Source organism: Amblyomma maculatum, chromosome 2 (assembly GCF_055883805.1).
Source record: "Amblyomma maculatum isolate TAMU_Amacu chromosome 2, ASM5588380v1, whole genome shotgun sequence".
Taxonomy (NCBI): Eukaryota; Metazoa; Arthropoda; class Arachnida; order Ixodida; family Ixodidae; genus Amblyomma; species Amblyomma maculatum.
In genome coordinates this window covers 74,448,108-74,471,088 of record NC_139345.1, presented here as the reverse complement: position 1 = coordinate 74,471,088, position 22,981 = coordinate 74,448,108, and the positions used below count along the sequence as shown (strand labels likewise).

The following is a 22,981-nucleotide window of genomic DNA, read 5'->3' as shown; positions in this document are numbered from 1 at the left end:
GATACAGGCGAAAACCAAGGCGCCAACCTGCTGTGTGATGCTAGGGCACGTTAAAGATCCCTACGTAGCAGAAATTATTGGAACCCTCCACTACAACGTCCCTCATAGCCCGAGTAGCTTTGGCGCGTTAAAGCTCATAAACCAACCTTGCACGTACCCCCCCTCCCCCCATTTTATGAACCACAACTGAAACCACAAGCATGCCTCTAGGAGGTGGCCGGGGTGTGTCCATTTCTCGGACCTCAGGGTTAGGATGGTCCCCTTTGACTCGAAACTTTCACATCAAAGAAAAGTTGACGGCTATTCGACATTCAAAAATGTGTAGGTCACCTAAAAGGAAATTGCTACTGCATAATAAATGGTTCAGAGACGAGCAATGATCTCACTGTCACGTCTTTACATCGATGATAACATAATCATGTAGCATCCTGTAGAAAATTAATGAATGTCATTGTTCGTCTGTGAATCTATTATCTATTTTTTTACAATGTGGCAGTTTGATACTTTCAACTAGCGATAGGCGCAGCACTGGGACTTCTCAGCTTGCTTTGCGCGCCCTAACAGGGACGCCTCTGCACATCCACCTATTCTGGTCCTGGAAGCCGAATCTGTAACGCTTATTGCAATCTTTTCAGAGTTCTTGATTTTGTCGGCGGCGTGGTGGTAGCCGTGATCACGGTTGCCACCATCGGAATCCAATCAGCGGCGGGCAGTTCTGGAGAAGTCGTTCACCCCGTTTTGAGCTGGCTTCAGATATAGGAATAGCGCTGCCGTAGCCACCCGCAAAAGAGCGCTGGGGGTGAAGGGAAAGACGCAGTCTCCTCTGCCGCCTTTGTTCAGCGCCCGGTGAAATTAACGACCACTGCTCGCATCACAGTTGCATGGGGAGGGCGCCCCTCTTCCTGAATACCCTTCTTCCGGAAGGGGTCCGCCGCTCCCCCGTTACGTCTGACTCGCCTCGTCCGCCCACAGCCGTTGCTGCTCCCGGGTATAGCTCTCTCTGGCCTCCAATGGCTTCCTCTGGATGATTCCATTTTGAGGAGAGCCTATTAGTCGGGAGACACGCTGTGCAGCCGCCACCCGCCTGGTTTTAAAATGCGTCCTCCCCCTCTTGTCTCTATTTGTGTTTCTTTTTCAATGATCTTCCGCGCTGCGCGTCTTTACACCGGCTGTGCATTGAAGCCTTCATCCGTTCAACCCTGGCCGGCTTGTTCGGTCCGCGCCTTTATTGAAGCCCGGCCAGCGCTGTTCGTCGTCAACTGGCCCGGGTCGTCTTCACGTCAGACGCCTTCGTTCTACGCGGTCGACAGAGGGCGTGGCATTTGCCTTCTGACGGTGATTTAAAGGTTCTCATTGGCAAGGGGGCCTAGTGTTTCAGTTAGTGAATTGTGTAGCGAATCGGCTCTTTCCATCCTCGGCGCGACTGAAGATGCGAGCTGAGCTGCCATCAACTGGGCGTCAAGTTTAGCACACTCTCAGAAATGATGCCGCAGCCTCTCCCGCTATCAGAAAATATTGCGACAGCTGTCAAACAGTGACAGCTGCCAAACAGCAACAGCTGTCAAACCTCGTTTAGTTGCATAGTGCTGAGCCAGAAGTTTTGTTGAGGTGGTAAGGAGGGGGAAGCGCTGGGCATGTGCCATTGCGAGACAGTGGGCACTTCTTAGTGATACCACTTACGGAGCTGTCCTCCGAAATTCCGGTCTTTTCTTTGATCAGTTTCCTGGGGCTACCGCTTTGAGGCAGAGCCCATGGAGTCTATACTGTCAGCTGTCGACTGCGCCCCACTACTTGTGAGCCGTCTGGAGGAGTTCACTTTACTACATTGGATCATGTACCAGTTCGTAGATCCCCAAATTTCTCACTGGTCTACGCACGGAATATAGAACTATCACGTGCACTGGAGGAAGAGGCCTTGCATCGGTATACAGGTATTAAGGAGGCTAGTTTCCTTACAAACCCCTCCATCTCGTCTGCTCCGAACAAGTCCCTGTAGTGGGGGCCAAACCATCTTTGTTTTGTTTACCGATTGGTCGGCGCTCGAAGCTTTTCGCGCCATTTCCTCTGCGTATCATGATCGGAGCGTGTGAACGATGCGCGCTTGGACAGTGCATGCACGCTTTCTTGTTCTGCGTCGGCGTTGGCATGAAGAGGAGGTGGAGTGGGAAAAATTAGAAAGATGATCGAGCGCCTCTTCATGGATCCATGTAGCCCTGTTCACTGTGCCGTTCTCGTCACTGCAAACTGCTGTTGTAGGATGTCGAGTTGCAATGGCTTAGTAACCGTTGAAGAGTTTCTTTATAGCGAAAGCTGTGCATGTTTTGAGGACTCTTAAGCCCCGCCTTTAAAGGTTATGACCTGACTGTGTTAAGGGCTCTGGCCTCGCGAGCCGCTACATTTTAGGAAAGACCACCACCGAACACAGATATAAAGTCTCGGTTTAACCAGGAGCGTGCCTCGATTCCCGTGCCACCCTCCCATCTCAAAGGATCTGCCCGAGTCTGCAGCTCCTGCCAACTAGGGCCATATCGTGCTGTCTCCTGTCGTCACGGAGTCCGACGACCATCACGTGCTCGGCCACTTCGCCTTTCAACTATCACATGCCTGGGTCATGCCTGTGATTTCTCTCTCACAAGGATAACATTGACGCCGAGAGTTTCGGAGAACGGGGCCTTTTGCATCCGTGCGCATGCCTATCACCATGGAAACCACGCGCAGGGCTTTCCCTCTTCCGTCTCTACGCCAGCATGCGGCTTTTCCCCTCTCAGCCGTGCTACGTTGAGGCAAGATGATGACAGACTCTACTTCGCTGCCCGGAAGCTACCACCTAACTTGTTATGAAAACAAAATAAAAAAGAGGTTATTTACGCGCATCAGCGACTCGCTCGTGATAACACCACGTGGCAGCTAGCGTGCTGAGGAGCCGGCGTCTCGCTCGTGGGGAGGCTGAATGGATGCTAACACGGGGGCTGAATAAAGTGGAAGGAATATCGCGAGACAGCAATGTAAGCAGTAGTGAAACACCGCGTAGTCACGTGTTCGACATGATGTCACACGACTGCAAACGCGACTTTTTAGGCGGCGTGACAAACCGCCGGCTGCGTACTAGTTTTCCGCGTTGTAGCGGTCTGTCCGCCGGTATTTAGCCATCGATTTGCTAAGGATTCTGTACAGGATAATGACAGTTCTGGTTTGCAGTGATGATGGCGTACAAGCATGGGACATGTGAGGTGTGCCGGGAGCGCTTTCTAACCGATGACCGTAAAACAAAGCTTGAGCATAGTTTTTACGTTAAACGTAACAGTGCTCCGTCAGACTGAGTTTGCTGTACTTGCAAATTCCTTTTTTTTTTTTTTTTTTGTGCGAGCTAACTTTCGAGATGCTGGCTGGGTATCAGGCTCTTTTCGGTAACGTATCGAGCTGGGCCGAGCTAGCCTACGGCTAACACCGCGGGCAAATTGAACGGACCGTGGACAGTGCCCTTGTCCGTTTAAAGGGGTCGGTATCTCTGAGGTTGCCGATTCCGTCGGTCCTTTCTACCCTTATATTCCCATGTGGCGGGCTTGGCTCACCCCTACACAGCTGACCTACGCAGCTACAACCCTACACAGCTGATCTTGGCGACTCTGGCACAAGATGGGCGCTACGCCTAGCGCTGCGCTGCAGTAAAGTTTTGCCCCTCCCCTCCCTGCCTTCTTCCTTCTCTCTCCCTCTCGCACAGATCGCTGAGCGTGCCGTGAGGGAATTCCCTCTTCGCCTTTTGGATGAGTGGGATCGGCCTGGATTCGAATTAAGGATCCGAAGTGCGTAGCCCGTAATTAGTATATGCAGGCAACACTTTCCCGCACCCCTTTTGTAAGGTAGCCTCCACAACTCTATGCCTTTCGAGCCAACGCGACTGGGAAATCTCTGCAAAGACTGCGGAGGAATGAATGAATATGAGGTTGGAGAGCGTATTAGTTAGGACGAGTTGCCTCCTCAGCCTTGCGCTTTGGCCCCCATAACTCGGCACATCCGTTCGTCAGCCGCGGCGCGCGAAGTCCGCCTGCGGGTGAGTTTCCCTGCACAGCCTCCCACTTCAGCGGCGGAGCCTGGGCGCAAGCGCGCTTGTGTGCATATTCTGGTCTCCTATGCGGGCGTTTGTTTTAACCCGCAATTTAATTAACGCAGGCGTAAGTGTGTGCGTGGTGGCGCTGAATCTCTCCGGGGGCTGAAACGGGAGCGATCGTATCTGGTACCGGAGGCTGCGCCGCGTCGCTGGCGTAGCGACAGCGCGGCTTTGTTTTCCAGGCCGAGAGCCTTCTATCTCATTTCCCTCTCCGTCGTTCTCTTCCGCTACTTTGTTTTCTGTTTTTGCTTTCAAACTGCGGCTTTCGGATAGCGCTCGCGTTCCGCCGACGTAGCCCGATCGTGTGCCGCCAGCGCGCGCGTGGCGTCACGCCTCGATCGGCGGCCGGGCGGTGAGTCATCCACCCTGGGCGGCGTGGCGCTGTCAGCCCTGGGGCCCGGCGGCGGGTGCGCGGCCGCGCCAGCCGCGCTTGCTTGGATGGCTCGAACGCCTCGCTATCGCGCGCATCGCTTGTCGCGATCGCGTCCGTCCTCTTGCGCCGTGCAGCTCGGAGGGGCGGATGCGCTGAGCGATGACCCCCGATCGAGAGTCGTCGCCTGAGAAGAAAATGTCTGTCGTGGAATGCTGTGCCTCGATCGTTCTATTTCTTTCTTTATGCCTTTGCTAGGACGGTTACTGATGCAAAAAAAAAAAAAAAAAAAAGTCGAAGAAAATTGAAAAAAAAAAAAAACGTGTATGTTTGGCATCGCATTTTTGGTTCGTTTGTTCGCACGTGTAGGGGCGAAACCTCAGGGCGCGAATAATCTAGGCTAGAGCGTGGACGAAAAGGCTAGGATTTTGCTGGAAATTTCTCGCATAAAAAAAAAAAAAAGTCTGCTGCTTGCATATGCAACCCTTCAACCTATATCCGGCCGTGTGAAACATCGCGAATGCTTCTGGCTGATAATGCGGCGCATTTTTAATGCCTCAGCATTAGCACTTCGATGATCGCAAAAAAAGTATCCGGGGTTGGCGTTCGTGTGAAGCCTCTCGGACATACGAGCGTCCACACAGCACACACATTCAACCTTGCCTTTCCATGTGCCTTCACCCGCCTTTGTCCAACCAACAAATTCCAGGCTCACGGTGAAATCAAATTCGAACACGGAAATGGGTTGCTATAGGATCTGTGCACGAGAGACAAATAGCTGGCAAACTCTAACGAATATGAATGAACCAGTCGTCTATACGCGAAACAATGAAAACTATCACGTTCCTCATTTTCGAACAAATTATAAGTGCCAGTCATTGAAACACAACTTTCCCTCACTGCTAAACAAATATATATTCAATCCTATAAGCCCGAAACAAACGAGTTACAACTGTTTCTAAATGTGCCATGAAAAGGAACTAGGACGGAAATCAAGTAAAAGAAAACGTAATTTGTAGCCTTCTTTTGACTGCATTATGCTTTCACACTTTTTTTATTATTTTGATCTTTATTCGGTAATTATGTTGTTAAAGACTTCTTTTGTATATATATATATATATATATATATATATATATATATATATATATATATATATATATATATATATATATATATATATATATATATATATATATATATATATATATATATATATATATATATATATATATATATATATATATATATATATATATATATATATATTTGTTTCTTGCCTAATGTTGTACATATGTTATGTGTTACTGCTGTGAAGAGAATAGTTCGTTAACAGCACTCAAGCAGAACTACTGACATAGCCAAGCTACTTTTAATTTATATATACTTGTGTATAATGTAGTGTATATTATTGTATAAAATATTAGTTGCTTTTTTGTGTTATTGCAATCATGTATTTGTCACACTCTACCTTGTTATGGTCTCTTAGGCCTCGTCAAGCTGCCCCGAGCAGCTTTTTTCCCAAGAGCTCCTACCATGTATTTGGTAAAATAAATTGAATTGGAATATATCGCTGCATGAATCGCACTGGCCGCCTGAGAAGTTGTAGCCTTTTTTCTTTTTTTCCCAGCATTCAATGTATAACACTCTACAGCTTTCTCTCGCCTGAATAAAAGAAACGCTTATCACAGAGTGGGCCGAAGAGGTCGCCGACAGGACGCAACTGGCGGCCATCTGGCGCGGCCAGCAAATCAAACTGAACCTCTTAAAGCCGATGAAATAAATGTTTTCCCATCCATCCATGCGTTTATTGAAACGCGAAGAACCAAATCGCCCAGCATCACCTTTTTCTCGGTTCCCTATTTGTTTTAGGCCGCTCTTGACAACAGGTGGGGATCGTTTGTTTCTTTACATCAAAGGTCCAGCAAGTGTGCGCAGTAATGAAAGCGCGATAATACAGCATTTCTTTGCGCATTACCCCTTTCCTTCTAGTGCCAGCATTTTCCTAACCTCTCCCACCCCACTGTCTCCCGTCCCCCGCTAGGCATTACCTCCTTCCAATTCCCGCCGTGATGGTGCAGTATAGTTAGAGCGTGCTGTGCGATGTTAGTGCATGTTAAGGAACCCCAGGTGGTCGAAGTTTCCGGAGCCCTCCACTGCGGCGTCTCTCATAGCCTGCGTTGCTTTGGGCCGTTAAACCCCCACAAACCAAGCCAAGCCTACTTCCAAGTTTACTCTAACGCTAACGGGCCGGCAGTCAGTTTTCACTTTGTTTCTGTACATGTAATCATGGAAGCTGTGCAGACCGCCGTGTCCTCATCGCATTCGCCAGTGTGACGCTTTACTTTATTATAGTTATTACTTTATATTATAGTTAGACGTGGCAACACTGCGCTCTGTTTAAATTGATTCATAGGAAGGGAAAGGCGCAGTAACTGTCACACTTGCTCTGTGGACACCCGAACCGCGCCGTAAGGGAAGGGAGGAAGGTGGGAATGAAAGTTGAAAGAGAGAAAGAGGAGCCGTAGTGGAGGGCTACGGAGTAATTTCGACCACCTGGGGATCTTTAACGTGCGCTGACATCGCACAGCACACGGACGCCACTTCGTTTCGCCTCCATCGAAACGCAGCCGCCGCGGTCGGGTTCGAACCCGGGAACTCCGGCACAGTAGTCGGGCGTCTTACCACTGCACCACCCCGGCGGGGCAGCGCTCTGTTGCCCAGCGCCATTCTCACTCGCGTTGCCTTCCTTCGCAGACTCGTTGCCCAGCGCCATTCTCACTCGCGTTGCCTTCCTTCGCAGACTCGGAGCAGTGGGAGCTTACGAGCGGCGAAGGCAGCAGCAGTAGCGGCGAGCACCCCCCGGCTCGGCACAACCACTCGTGTGTGGTACACCAGGGTGCCATGTGGATCTACGGAGGGCTCACTGACCTCCAGGAGCGCTGCGACTTCTGGACCTACCACTTCGGTAAGCGGGCACGCCTCTGCCCCCTTCAGGGTAGAGTGACGTCATTTGCGTACACCTGCTAGTCTTATGCAGGAAAGTAGCGACTCGTTCGCATTTGCCTGAGCGCTACCATGCGGCTACGTGCGCAGTTTTCTTAGAAAAGGCTCGAACCCCAGGACTAAGAGTAACTTTTTTTTCGACCGCGAAAATTCTGGGAGACGTGAGCAGCTTTCTGTTGCAACCGTGTGTCTGCACCAGTCTGCGCTCATGTGGGCGCTAGGTGAATAATTCCTGCCTCTTTTGAAACGTGCTCACCTTGTGGGTGATCCTTTTGGAGTGCACTAAACTTGACTCCGTGCGCGTGCAGACAGTGGCCGCTGGAGTCGAGTGCGGCAGGCCAAGGGTGGCCCCGCCGAGCTGCACGGGCACGCGGCCGTGCAGGCGCAAGGCTTCATGTACCTCTTCGGCGGGGAGCGGGCGGGCGCCGCCAACAACGACCTCTGGAGGTTTCACTTTGGTAAGGGATCTACACGTGCATGCGGTTAATGGGCTTCACTCTCGCGATGGCCAATAAATACTTAACTACATTATTACTAAAACTCTTTTTACTGTCCTGGTTGTCATGGTATCTTCACTTGTCCGGAAATCACATCTATACAGCCTCTCCTGCAGACCGAATTACTGGGTCGATTATCTCGTTCATCTCTGACACTGGTGGCGTCACACTTCGCCTCTTTCTTTCCCGTCCAACCTTCTGCCAATGGACTTTAGTCAAGTAAAATATAACCATAGCCTTGTGTGGTTTTGCTTCGTGTACACACCTCATTGATGATCCTGTTGTAAAAGTGGACGCGCACTCTTATCTATAGCTGGTCTACTGCCATAGTGATGAGTATAAATTAGGCAGGCGGCCTTAGAATTGCTCGGCGTGAAACCGGCTCTAGCTTGCAGCATAGCTGTTCTCGTTAGCTCTCGTGTTGCTTATCTCCTTCGCCCTGCGTTCCGCACCGTTTTCAACAATGAACTTACACCTTCGACCCTAACTTTCTAGAAACAGTATATAGCCGAGTCCCTGGCCCTTGTGCGTGCAGCCAGCGAAACGTGGGAGAAGGTGGCCGTGGAGGGCGCCGTGCCGACGCCTCGGTGTCGGCACGTGGCCCTGGTCAACCCAGGGCTGGCCACATGGGCTGACCGCGTGGCCTCCCGGGAAGAAGAAGAGTGTGCTGCTGCGCTGTCCCAGCACCGGCCCCGTCCCGCTGGCCGGGCAGCTTCGATGCGCTTCAAGGTGCACCCAGTGTCCCGGCTGTGCAGCAAACACACCGGCTCCCAAGACGAGGACGACGACGACGACGGGGGCTGCGCGTACGGCGGCTGCGGCGCCCAAGTCAACCTCAGGTGCGGCCCCTTCCCTCTCTTCCTTAAACGGGGACTCGCGTAGATGCGCATGAAGTTGTGGAGTGCCTCTGGGTGTACGGAACACTCTTATGGCCGGCTCCGTTTGAATTTTTAACCAGGTGCCTTGCGAGAAATATGCAGTCATGTGAGGTAGGGAGCGTAGGGGGGCTAGCAATTTGGATTTATTAAAAAAAAAAATACAGAACACATTTCTGCCATCTTTGAGACATAAGACACCTTGGGGGCCTTCCACTGTTTCTCTATTTTTGCTCTACGACGAGATCATTTTTGTGTGGTGTGGAAGCGAGGCAGTATCGTGGACCACCATAAAGAAATGGCAAAGCATTCTTCATGCACGTGTCTGCTACCTGCTTCCATGATGTCGAGGGAAGACCCGGTTTAATGGATTACTGCTGGATTGCATTTAGACAAGTGTTGGCGGCTACCGATGGTTATGCACATGGTGGCTGTTATCGTTCGCTCACGGTCTTCGCCCTAACGTCATCATTCATGCGTTCATGTTTCCTGAGACCGCTTCCATGAGCGCACACTGAAGTGCACGCTGTATGACGCCCGCAGCCACATGCCCGCTGGCTCTGCCTGAGTTTAGAGCTAAATGCAGGGATGGGGTCTCTTAGTGGTGGCTGGGAAAGCATGCTCTGGACGTAGCCTGCTTAGACGCACTTCCGTGTCACTGTCCTGCGTACTTGCACACGCATACACGGCGGCCGCCCATGGGGGATGCCGACGCAGGTCTTTAAAAGAGAAGCTGTCCAGCAGCCGGCTGGTGCGTAGCATCTCCAGCGGAAACTACGCCGTGGGCGGCGTGCGCCGCGACGAGACCGTGAAGCTGCTCGAAGGGGACGGGGTGGCATCCAACGCCCCCACTCCTCAAGCCATCCAGAAGTCGGCCAGCTCGGACGCCGTACTCGAGGCATCGGACAGCAGCGGGGCGTCTACGCCCAGGCACCAGCTGATCGTCCGCGTGCGGCCCCTGTCCGAGATACTGCCCCGCAATCGGGACTGCTCGGTGCCTGTGCCGCCGGGCATGCTCAGCCCGCCGCCGCAGAGCAACAGATCCCGACGAATTACAAGGTGCGCCTATCCTCCCCAAACCGCCGCTGACAACCCCAACCCACCCCACCTCATCCCTGGGCTCCCTGGATCCCGTTGCTATGAGGAATGGGAAGCAACTCCCTGAACCCATGCCACACCGCCGCTGACTCCCCTAACCCATCCCGCCGCCTCATCCCTCTGCACCCTGGATTCCATCTGCTATAAGGAGTGGGAAGCAACTCCCCGAGCCCATCTGTTCCGCTGTGTGACCGTTCCTGGACGAATGCATCTGATAGGTGCTTGACCGCGAGTAAGGGGCAGCACAGGCTTTGAGGTTGTAGCTGATTTAGCGTTTTGTCTTTCTGCTGCTGGTGTGCGGGCCCTGTGCACTTTTTGCCTTCCACGCGCAGCACTCTGGTCGCTCTTGAGCAAGTCACTTCATGGTCACTGAACGCCGCTCATATATGGCACCCGCTAGAAACACTGCTAGACGTGTAATGAGGCATGGAACACCATGCTACGCTAGTCCTTAGTAAGGGCCCCGCCGTGGTGGGTCGGTGCATGGTTAGTGCGCTCGACTATATGGATCTCAAGGACACAGACTCGACCCCGACCGTGGTGGCCGCTTTTCGATGGAAGCGAAAAGCAAGGCTCTCGTATGCTGTGCGATGTCAGTGCACGTTAAGGAACATGAGTTCATCCCAATTTCCGGGGACGACCTTTCACATAGCCTGAGCGGTATTTGAAATAAGCCCCATAAACCATACCAGTGCTCGGTAAGTTTGCGTAAGCAACAGCCAAGAGCTTGCCTGTGTACTGAGACTTCGGTAGCCTTGTACCGATGCTACTCACAGTGGACCAGACGCGGTCGGAATCTGAAGCATATAAAGGCGCAGATCTTGGTCGGCGCGGAGTCTGACATATCGCCGTGCATGCGGTCGGCCTCGCAGTTCCCAGAGCTTGAACACCTTCAACGTGTCGTCTTCGGCGGCGGCCGCCTCGGCTGCTGCACGAGCGGGAGCCAGCTGCTGCTGCACGCCAACGACGACCACCGGCTGCGACCAGCAGCACACGCCGTGTGAGAACGCCGCCGACCCCCGCGCCGACCTGCTCATCGACCTTGACCAGAGCAACGTCAGGTACACAATTCAAAGCGAAAAAGGGGCCGGTGGGAAAAAGGAGTGGGAAGTTGCTTCGCTGCCTTTCGCAGCAAGTCAGGACCTACTTTGTTTTAATGCATTCGTTCGTCTAGCTGAAGCCTTCAGCTTTGTTGTTTTCGTCCCATTTTGGGACTGCTCGTGCCTCTTTGCTATGACAACCGTATGTAGAAGTTTCTACAGAATGGGCTGCTTAGTCTGGACCCCGAAGTCGTAGTTATCGAACCAAAGAGGCAACGAGGATGTTACGCGGATGCTACGAGTGGTCGACTGAGGCGAGGAGGGGCCTGAGCTGCCTCACAGCCGTCAGTCACTCGTTTATCCCATTTAGAGTAAAATAGTTCTTGAGACTTAAACAGGTAAGATTGACCCAAAGCAACGGCCTTTTTTTCTGCCCCTCATTTTGTCACCTCACTAGCAGCCTTATTTTGGTCCGGAGCAGCTCGCCGAGACAGTGGTCCACAGCCTGATATGTGTGATCATGAAGTCCAGTGCATAGCGTGGTCTTCGAAGAGAGAAGGAGCACAGCCCCCTGCTCGCCGTTGGCGCAGGTACCGCGCGGGCAGCGGACCGCGGCGCTCGACGAGCAGCTACACGTGGTTCTCGGACGCGAGCAGCTCCGGGGCGCCGGCCAGCACTCCGCTGCAGCTGTCGCACAGCACGTCCCACTGCTCGGGCTACTACTCGTTCGCCGAGGACGACCCCGAGCTGCAACGGGACATCATGAACTTCCTCACGGGCCACGGGCCCCGGTCGAGGCCCACCTCGCTCAACGCCGCCACGGCGGCCGCCATCGAGCTGAGCACCTTCAGTGCCGCCGCCCAGCCGGGAATACAGGTGCCTGTTTTTGTTCAGGAGTGCGGCCCAATCGGGAGCGCTACTCTGCGGGACCCAGAAACACATGCGACAGATTTGCTTTTAGAGGAGTGGAGTTAGGAGTGGAGGGCATAAACACAGTTCTTGTGCGATCGGCACTCACCACTGCCTCTATGGTGGGAAAGGTGCAGACAGCCATAAATTTCCGAAACGCAGGCGAGTCCGTAGCACAGGAGGTTGTTTACTGTGGTTTCATGCGCTTGGCCAGACGTCCCGTAGAAATCGCCGTCCGAGGGCTACACTTCGTGGCCTAAATTTAGCGTGTGTGTCCCGGCATCCAAGGGCCTCGAGGGGTCTCCATCTCACCCTCCCATCCCAATGTCCCCCGAGTCGGCGCGCCTGCCAACTCGGCCATGCCATATATGGTCTCGTGACGTCACACAGCCCGATGTCCAGTCAGTTCCCGGTCATGTCGCCTGCCAACTACCACTTGCCAAGAAAGGTATACGCTCGTGATTGTTCGCTCACAACGACCGCGTCGACGCCGGATTTTCTAGAGGCCGAGGTCTTTAATACTGTCGCGTTATTAAATATACTTCTCGCAATCCTAGTCGCCAGCACAAACGTCGTGTAATGCGTTTCCGTGGTTACATCCGGCTGATGAGTTAGAGCGTTCTTCTCACCGTGCGCTGCGTCCATTCGTTCACGACACTGGCCTCGCGGCTGATGGCTCATTCCGATGGTCTTGCGACGTTGCGCACTGGTTTTTTTCGCATACGCGGGGAATCCCTGAGTTTGTGTTCATTTGAGATAAGACGGTGAAGTGTGCAGCATGTAACTTCGTAAACCTATGTATGGGCTGTCAGCCTAAAGCTTCGTCGCTACCAGCAAATTGCAGTCGTTTGGGGGATGACGGCCTTTCTAAGGTACCTTGATGGGCTGGTCGATCAAGGGACCTTAGATGCCTCACGCTGCACAGGGGAGCGGTTAGAATTATACCTATTTCTAACGCGATGGCGTTAATGGCTCCGTTTTGCCGCAAATCCTGCGCTGTGGGCGTTGTGAGCGAAAATTTACGGGCATGGCTTCGGCAGGTGGTAGTTGGCAGGTGACAGGGTGCTGAGCTCTGATTCTTCGATGCAATACCACGTGCTTCCACAAGTTTTTGCGAAACTGCCAACTCGGATTTCTCGATGGGAATCAACCTTCCAGGCCTCTTAGATGCCGGGTCAGGTGCCCTATTACTCCTGGGTCATGTAGGCACTTTGATACCCCGCCGGGGTGGTGCAGTGGTTAGGGCGCTCGACTACTGTTCCCAAGGATGCGGGATCAAATCCCGGCCTCGTCGGCCGCTTTTCGATGGAGGCGAAAAGCAAGGCGCCCGTGTGCTGTGCGATGTCAGTGCACGTTAAAGAAAGAACCCCAGGTGGTCGAAATTTCCGGAGTCCTCCACTACGGCGTCTCTCATAGCCTGAGTCGCTTTGGGACGTTAAACCCCACAAACCAACCACCCAACCAATCAACGTTTCGCTTAAAGCGGAGCTCATGTCTATGTCGGGTGTTCGCCTACGGCCGGCAGCTGAGGACAGTATGCTAATAAGAATGCTTTAGATATAAGAGGCAGAGAATAAAGGAATGGTAGTTAAGCAATCTGAAACTGCATGCACGCGAGTGGGAGGAACTGCAGGGGGAGTCGGCATACGGAGTCATTAATACTATCACGTCATGCCCTTAAGGCGGAGCTTAAGTGTAGCCCATAATTTGTTTACAGGTTATTTCGTTCTTCCTTTTGAATGTCACGCGCCTTAACCGGTGCCTTCTTGAACTAATGTTAGCACCCCGCCGTCGCGCGGTACATTCCTCTACGGCAGGTGGTGAAGGAGCGCGCGCGCTCCTGGGACCGCGTGTCCCAACGGACGGCCACCGTGTGCAGCCAAACGGCCACGGTGGCCAAGCGGGCGCCCATCCAGGCCATCAAGGAGGAGAGCTGCCAGAGCACGCCCGTGCGGCTGCGCAGCGCCGGACGCACGACGCACGGCAGCCCGCCGGGCGGACGCACAGAGCTGCACCAGTGGCGGCTCTGCTTCTACGTGTTCGGAGGCCGAGAGCAGGGCGCCCCGGGGCTCTACCGGCAGCCCATCTCCATCTGGAAGCTCTACGTGTGAGGGCGCCTCCTTCTTCCGCCACCAGCTGGCTCGATCGTCGTCCACATCACCGGGGTTGACCCCTCAAATAAGCGACACCGTCCTGGTGAAGCGCCAAGCAGTTCGCTGGTGGCTGGGTCGGGCAAAGAGGATATGCGGGCATGGACACGCTCTGCCGGAGTCGTTTTGCGATTCCAAGAATCGTGCGCGCCTGCTGTTTCGCCGCTCTGTCATAGTCATTTGCGCAGTCACGTGCAGTGGGCGTCTGGCTTGTTCAGGACGTTCGAGTGGTGCACGGCAAAACGATGAGACTGAGCTTCTAACTGAAATTATTTTTCAAAAAAAAAAAAGAAAAAAACTTTAAGAAGGCGCCCAGGAAAATTATAGGTATGATATGTGAATGAATATAAATAATAAAAAGAAAACTTTGCGAGGTATATATATTTATAGGTTGCAGGCACATTCGCTTTCCTGCTCTACACGGACACAGTTAAAGCTCGTTTTTTTTTATTTATTTATTTATACAGCTCGTAAAGCTAAAGTTTTCTTGCTTTTTTTGTTGTTTTTTATTTCATATCTTGCGTATATACCTTGAAAGGTTCACTTTCTTCCAGCAGCTTGTCGACGTCCACTTCTTTGCAGCCTGGGTTTCTTGTCGAAGTCTTGTTTAACTGCACTATTCGACGGCGGATGTGCAGCGCGTGCATGTGTTTGGCATTATAATTATGTATCTCCACTTCACTGGGTGTGCTCACGAGCAGCCCGCGAGCTCCCAGAGCGACGCCCTCTCAAAATTACAGCGCACTGCTCTCCTCTCCTTGGACAAGCCTGGCGCCCTCTGTACTTCGGCATGAGTGCTTTGCCCTGTCAGACTGGCCATTGATTCCTTCACCATGGTGAAAATTGTCGTCACATCAAGCACTTGAGCGATCGAGTGGGACATTTTCGAGCGTGCTGTGTCTAAAATTGTTTGTATTTCTTTATTTATTTTTGTTAGAAGGGGGTCTTTCGTGGTTGTCATACTTTGGACGTTCCTGTGATGCCGTAGGTACGTACCATGCTGTACTCGGGTGCGGTACAAAGCTTCGGGTAAAGTATGCATGCAGGACCGGCGCCAGCACTTCATAAAGTGATAGCGCATACTAGCGTGCGGTCGCGGAGAACTTCCGAAAAGCGAGCAGGTGGAAACCGCCATCAGCTCGCAGAGGACGTACGTTTGTTGCCGTTTTCTGATTGGTCGTTTTCTGACAGTTCCAGGAGGCAGCACATTCTGCTTCGTTCGATATTCTTACTCACTTTGTTGAAAATGGATAATAACTTTAAGAACCTTGCGTTTGCACTGGTCATTTAAAGCAGTAGAGACATCATGCTTATGGGTCAGATTTTTATCCCTGTAAAAGTCGCGCGCAGCGTTAGTAATTTGTAACAGGGTGTATTCTGTTCACCGGTACGCTTCTGCGTGAATTAATATCGGGCAAGCTTTGGGTTCTGTAGTCTCAATTTAGGTTTCTGCTTGTCGAGGTTTACGCAGCACGATGACGATATTGCGTATTGCGTGGTGGCCACGTGTGTATGGAAAAATGAGCCTCTGAACGCCATTTCAAACGATCATCTGATCCCATTAACAATAGGTTCGCACATTAATTGAGCTCAGTCGTGCGTATTTTGATGTTTATAAAGCGTATTCCAAACGTTGATTCCCTTTAATACTTCCCTGTAGCGAGCTTTTCGTGCCCATGAAATTAGGCGTCTTACTCCCTTAAAGCTGTAGGGCGACCAGAGGCGATAAAAGCATAAATTTGCGACAGTCGGCAGAGTGAAGCATGGCTTGGACACCTGACCGGAGGCCTTATCTCGGTCGCCTAGACTGTTGGCTGGCCGTGCTCATTTACGTCAGCCCCGCAAACTTCAATTGTCACATCGTTTTTTTTTTCTTCTTTTTTTTTTCAAATTTATTTGTCCTTTATCCGTATAATGTAAGTAACGCACAAGGGGCGTGACACGAGAGATGTCTTCCACTCCGCTTCTGAAAACGTCTTCCTCTTCATTTTCCTCCCACCAGCCTTGTCTTCAATGGAACTCGAACTTTGCCAGTTTGCACCGACGTTATAGGAACAACGCACAGAAAGGTCTAGGCACGTTTTTTTAGACTGCGAGGGTGATTTCGTCACGGGCTCGGCGGGCGCCGCCCATTAAACCTCTGAAACGAAAGCTTCGTGATGCTTTGTCTTGATCATACATGGCTTTAAGCCATTTTGCAGCTTCTTATGAGGGAGGGACTTATCCGTAGCAGGAAATGTCAAGTGAAGCCTGTGGAGTTTCTGCGGAAAGGGAGTTTTTTAAACATAATTTTCTTCTTAGGGCGCGAAATGTAAGCAGTGAGGGTCACCGGCTGGCACGTGTGCCACTTTACCGTACCTATCGTGTTTATTATTATTAGTTTATTTTTGCGCAAGACGAAGTAACCATGAAGCAGCCACCGGGGTGCGCGTCACATTTTATCCTTTACACGAACTCTGTCATTGCTAGAAGGTCTCCACTTCATCTCAGTAATAATCTGAGGCATTTAGGTAGTTTTGTTCAAGTGGCAATCGTGCATTCTCCGCGTCTATGGCTGCATAACTGTCTTCTTTGGTCATATGTCCTGCAGTAGAGCAAGGAGCTGAACCTCTCGTAAGCCCATGACGTCTTGGTCATTACTGAAGCCATAAGACACGTGGTTCAGGAGGTCAAGGTTGGAGAAACGCGAATTGAAAAAAGTGCTTCGTAACGTCACGCACTTCCTATAGAAGCGCTGGCAACAAGAGCTCATCGATCGTTCCAATTTCGAAACTTCCCGTAGGACTCACATCTCCAGATTCGCTGGCCCGTTGGGTCCAAACCTCGGAGGTTGGCAGATTGTTCTGACGCTGCTGGGTGGGCAGTAAGATAAGACTGTTAAACATCGCGAAACCAAGACTTAACAAGAACTCGCGCTATAGGCATCTATTCTAAAATGAAACGGCGTAAAGTTGCAAACTGTTCCGAGATGGTTGATAACAGCCCTGGCATACGGCCCACAAAAAACAGCGCAGTAACAAAAATGCGCAGATGTAATAGTTTGCGAGCGCTAAGTTAAAAACTTTAAATGGAGGAGTAACCTCCTTCGTTTCTGGGCTAAATAACAACGAAGGGCAACAGTTATTTGGCGCATCTATAGCTGACGCCTGCAGCTGCTAATCTCTGCCATAATTCACGGGGAATAGATGGATTTAGAAGAGGAGTTTGAGACGTTGGTACGATCAAAGAGCTCTGTTGGAAAATTCGTATTCGTCCATACTGTTGGCAATGTTGTGTGTAACACTGCGATTTTTTTTTATTTTTTTTTTTGTCACGTCAGCAAAAAGAATCGCTACGCTTGCATGTGCGAGCCTAGATAAAATATATTGAATTGACGCCTGTGTGTCCGCGCGCCGGCCTGTTCAAGCTGATTTTTGTTTCCTTTTATTTTACAACCGTGAACTTGTGTAGGGTCAGTGCTAGTTTAGATCGATGCCGCCTGAGGTGGCGTTTCCCGAGACGGTACACATCCGGAATCGATGCCTTCCAGTATTCGATTTTCAACGGTGGAAGCGGACCGCTCGTCTGTTAGATCTTGCCGGCGCTGACGGTTCTCCCCTGTTTCAGTCGATCGACTTGTACACATACAAATCGATTCCCTCACTGTGTACGTGCTCGTTACCTCGGTGGAAACCTGTGTTGATGTACGATCGGTCAGAAAATAACGGCTCTGAAACTCTAAAAAAGAAAAAAAAAAGAGAAAGAAAAAAAATCTGTTGTGGCCATGGTTGCGCGGCTTTTGTGGGGCGATTAGGAACCCTGCGCTTTCGTCGTGCGGTACCATAGCGATATTCAGAAGTAATATATTTTTCCTGATGTAATCTGATCGTCTACACTATAAAGTGCTTCGTGCTGAAACGTTTGCGAAAACTTGCAAACCAGGTTCTCTCCTTGCGTCACATTTCCGTGTAGGCGAAGCTCGACCTCGCAAATACTGATGTGAGCCTCATTTTCACAAATTTTGTCAGACTTGGTTTACTCTGTTCCTTCCGCGAAAGCCGCGGTTGCTTAAGTGATCTCTGAATAATCGTGTAATTCGTCGATGGTATATACCTTCATTTCCGGGCTGATAGATTAGTTGGGACGCCCTAATCGACCTGTGTGGCGCGCAGCGTTGAAGCTGAATAAGATAATCTACTCTGAGCTTAGATAGCGGGAGCCCGACGTGGCCGGAAGTTGGTGCGAAAATGATATTTCTGAACTGCAGAGCGTGGTACGTGAAAGTGCAAAGTTGCGAGAATCGATGATTTTTAAGATACGATGGCTTAATTAAGAATGCATTTTAGGAATTGTTCTGGTGTATAAGCGAGATGGATCATGCCGGCTAGTTTTTTTGCTTGGCTGTTCCATACAGTTTTGGCCTGCTTTCGATCTTTTTATGCTTTTATCTCGTTTTATCTCTAATGGTATCAATAAGGAGGTCCGTGGCAGTTTTCACACTCGTATGTAACAGATTGTTTATATGCAAAGAAATTGATTTTCACATTATTCGCTACCACAAGTGTTAAAAATTGATATTTTGATGTATAAATAATAATTACCGTTATGTGATTTTATATGTGAACCCTTGTATATATACATGAAAAAATAATACATTTTCTTATATTCCTTCGTAAACATTCTATGGGAGACTTTACAATCATATATGTGACTACGTAGGCTGCGTACGGGGCGATAATACGAAACGCAAGCGATGGGACGCGTAGGCGGCGCGCTGTTCGCAATTTTTTTTATTTATCGCGACTCAACTATTGAAACGTCCATATCTCCGTCGAAAGCTCCATTTTACTCACTTTTTCTTTCATTTTCTTGAACACTCGTGTGAGTGAGAATGTCCGGCCTTCAAAATGCATTTACGACTCAAAACGTATAGACCGTGTTGGGTCGACTCACTTCGTTAGCACTGTAAAACCTCTCCACGTCTTCATTCGTAAAGTAAGTCACAAGCCCACTGCAACTAGCACACATTTACGTATTCAGACGCTTCGCTACTTACCACCGTCTCGTATCTCAACCGCTGCGGCCGCTTTTCGATGGAGGCGAAAAGCAAGGCGCCCGTGTGCTGTGCGATGTCAGCGCACTTTAAAGAACCCCAGGGGTCGTCGTCAAAATTTCCTGAGTCATCCATTACTGCGTCTCTTATAGCCTGTTTCGCATTGGGAAGTTAAACCCAAAAAACCAAGCCTTAGCACCGTCTCGCTGCCTCATCTCCTTCCTTTGCGCATTTTGCTCTTAGTGCAAGGGCATGTAGCATAATTCGTTCCTGAAGTTGATTGGCGGTTTTATTTATTTTTTCGCTAAACGGCTTCGTGAAAGGGTCTCGCAAAATCGAGAAGAGATCACTACAAGTTAAAACTCGTCCTCTAATGCCGACCTTGAACGAGGTCCACCTCCGCCCGTGCACCCGCGTTCTCGCCTTGATCGAAGGTATAAGGATAACAGAGACATTTTTTTTTTTTTTGTCTACCAACGGGTCCTAAATTTTCGCAGCACCTTGTACAATACGAAGCGATGAAACGTAACGTATCAGAGGTAATTACGCTCAACGTACGCTATTTTCGAAAACATTTCGGTGCGCGTTGTTTGTATAGCTTTCTCCATACCTCTCGCGTTTTCATCATGCTTCCCAGTATCGTAATTTGCGTTCAGTAACAACAGGAGGAGTGTGCCAACTTGACATCTTTTACATAGAGAACAACGACATGGGAGAGATATGTATGGAGCGCGCGAGCCATTCTCCACGCTGGAGACTGCCGACATCGATCTTTAGGAGGCCCCCAACAGCCGGAGTTTTGGTGGACGGACACGCAAGCTTAGTATCGTAAGGCGGGATCTTGTTGCGGAAGCGGAGCTTGCTTGTCGTTGGGAGGGGCTTGGCCTGCCGCTGTATAACACTGCCAGTAAAGCGCGTTTTTGTACGAGCTTTTAGCGTGTGACCAGTGCTTGCGTGTACTGCTTCGCGTGTGTCTGTGCGTTCTTAATAGCAGCGGTGCGTTGCTGCAAGCGTCGTTCCATATGTTTTATTCGGCAAATCCGGTAAGCGCCTGGACAGTATACTGATTAGTGCATAAGAGAGACCGATTACAATGCGCTGTAGTTTTCCACTTTTTTTTTCTTCCAGCAAGAAACTTGTAACGCTCACTGACATCATTTATCTCTCTTCTGTACATAGCGATTACCATTCGTCTCGGCTACATTTTACACACCGAGGCTGACCTTATAATATTAGTCTTTAAGAATTGAGCTTTCTTTCTTTCTTTTTGGGACGAAAGCTTTTTTTCCTTCCTATCTTTTCTGGGGAGATGTCTTGGTGTTCAGGACGTACGTTCATTCCTGGCTGATTCGAACCTGAAAGGATACATTTATAATGTCACGGAGCATTTCATAAATATAGATATATAGGCCGGGTGGCGTTGTAAGCTGATTGCGCCGAGTTGTCAGGCGAAAATCCGACCTTGGCTGATAAGAACTTGAGATTAAAGTTTACATATAAAAGTTACAAAAGAAATGATATGCGTCCTCGAAATTGCCACGCACCTTTAGAAGGACCGGACGCCATCCTTCCATCCATTTTACCGTTGCATAGGCGGTTGCTGCTGTCGTTGCCCATACGAGCCGAGTGAAGCATGTGGATGACGTCAGCAGTGGAACGACCGTCTTTGCCGTAAACACAAGGGCCCGCGCTGTCTCGCGGCAGCAAGCTCCTGTTTTTCCTGTCTACTTCTTATTACCGCGAGTGTTGTTCTCCAGGTTTCAAGTATCTGCCCTCTAAATTCTGTTCATTTGAAGCGTTCAAACGTTTCATTAAGCGCGCGAGTGTTTGATGAGGTTGATAAGATTACCGAAAGGATTTTTTTTTTTTTTTTTGCATACTAGAACACCAGCGTAGGATACGAGAATACTTGTTATTTTTGTTGATTTTACCCCGATTTTGTCTCGTCGTATTACCAGCGCGAGAGTGGCGACTATTGTCCTAGGGGTGCGAAAATTGCCGTGTCCACTGTTTTCGTCTGGTACAAAGCAGTCACGTGTACATGAAAACACATTGAATTTTGATTGAGAGATAATGAAGGTGGATAGGATTGTGCGATGCCCTTGACGGTACCAGTGAGGCAGGTTGCGTTGTCAATGCTCTCGCACTTTCTTGAAACTAAAGTAGTGTCCGTTAATCTTTCATAAAGAGTAAAAACGAAATGAGACGCCTTGTCATTTTATAAATAAATAAGTAAGGTAAGGTCCGCCCTTCCCTGACTGCTTACGTGGAACCATATTGTTTCCGTTCCGTCGTCCCCCTTATCTTCCCACTTCCTCCTTCTGCTTTATTTTTTTTTTTTTTTTTGTCGTGTGATGTTGCAACGTTTACTATATCCACTCCCATCCGGTGATTGTTATCGAGTGCTCCAAGCCCCTTCCTGTTATGCGTCGTGTGGTTTTTCACTTGTTTGGGCATGTGCAATTTCTTTCGCTTTATTCCACACCCCTATTCTGACACGGAGAGTGAGCGAGAGAGAGAGGAAATGGTATACAACGTGATAAAGTTCAGCCCACAGCTACAAGCTGCCATAAATGCGACGATGTTGCCCGTATAGCATAACGACTTATACACGGGACAATATTTAAGGCGTATACGCCTCGTCCGGAGAGAGAGACGTCAAGAGAGCAACTTTTTCGTCTACCTCTCGCGTTGCTTCTCGTGGACTGTCTGGAGAGTGCGCAGACGCAGGTGATGTTCTTGCTAGTTTCGAGAATGAACTGCACAATCTCGGTCTGCGTCACTGTGGATTTATGGTTACCGGAATGCCTAAGCGACAAATAGCGTATGCTTATACCCACTCACCAGTCATTTCGTAGCCAAGAAAGGAATATGCTACGTTTCTTATATTTCTCTTTTTCGATTTTTAGTAGGTTCGGGTTTCGGACGGTCGCAGCAAAGTCTTCCGGCTGTCTGGTCGGCAATTGACGAAAAGTACAGCGTTAGTGCGCTCACTGCCAAGATCTGTCCGTAACCAACTTCTGTCCATGTTGCTCGCGTTGAATTCGCACGAATGCTTGCGACAGACAAAACGGGATAAATAATGAATGCATCATGTCTCAATGGAACGTGTCCTCGTGAATGGGATGCTTTTAGTTAGCTCCTATTACTGAATGCTTAGCAGATACTTTTAGTTGAATATGTCTGATTTTTTTTTCTTTTTTGACTGTATGCTTTCGCTATAATAAATGCTTCCGCGACAGGTTGTTTGGTGCACGTGGTAGCTGCAGCTGTTGGTGACGCGCCTAGCTTTCCCGCCGCTAGCACATTTCTTTTTTTAGTGGGGCCCGAGAGAAGCGAACATTCCAGTGCCGGGCAGGCAGAAATGGTGCGCGTCGTGGGAGAGGCGCGTGACCTAAATTACACGAGCACATAGGAAGTAATCGTTTAGTCCAGCTGAAACCTATTTCCCCTACCTAGTTCGTTATTAAAGAGCGACAAGTCGCCCGGTTTGACCGTGCACCGTGTTTTAAGGAATTAGCAAAGCGACCCGGGGAGGTGGAAGTGATGTCGCAGTAATGCCGAAGGAATTATCCGCAAGACTGCTCACTACTTCCACAAGATGGTAGCGCTTAGCGTCCTACCTAAGCACTGTTTCTTTTTTTTCTTTTTTTTTTTTTTTTTTTTTTTTTTACATCGCACGCATAAGCGCACGTTTTGAACGTATACTTCGTGCCAGGGTTTAGCCGCGTACTTGAAGCAGCAGCAGTTTACGAGGCGAGAAATGTTGCGCTTGAGCTGCGTATCTTATACTTTAATGTTGCCAGTGTACTGCTTTACAATGAAAGCAGAGCTTGAGTATAACTGTGTCCATATTAGCAGTGACGTGTATGACGTCTTAGTGGCGATAGCTTTCTGT

The 22,981-nt window shown here is 50.0% G+C and overlaps 1 protein-coding gene across 2 annotated transcripts in view; it reads left to right on the top strand.

The window, feature by feature from the left end:
• Positions 1 to 22,744, top strand: part of LOC146199025 (uncharacterized) — a 102,218-nt gene extending 79,474 nt beyond the window's left edge. Inside the window, exons 6-12 of one of the 2 annotated variants that reach the window (XM_084594498.1) lie at positions 7,280 to 7,444; positions 7,791 to 7,940; positions 8,515 to 8,818; positions 9,572 to 9,913; positions 10,825 to 11,013; positions 11,583 to 11,868; positions 13,719 to 22,744. In XM_084594498.1, the coding sequence (XP_084450624.1) occupies positions 7,280 to 7,444; positions 7,791 to 7,940; positions 8,515 to 8,818; positions 9,572 to 9,913; positions 10,825 to 11,013; positions 11,583 to 11,868; positions 13,719 to 14,012 (1,730 nt within the window). In that variant the 3' untranslated portion in view covers positions 14,013 to 22,744. The remainder of the gene's footprint in view (positions 1 to 7,279; positions 7,445 to 7,790; positions 7,941 to 8,514; positions 8,819 to 9,571; positions 9,914 to 10,824; positions 11,014 to 11,582; positions 11,869 to 13,718) is intronic. The other variant, XM_084594499.1, reaches the window with a different exon arrangement.
• The last annotated feature ends 237 nt before the right edge of the window (positions 22,745 to 22,981 follow it).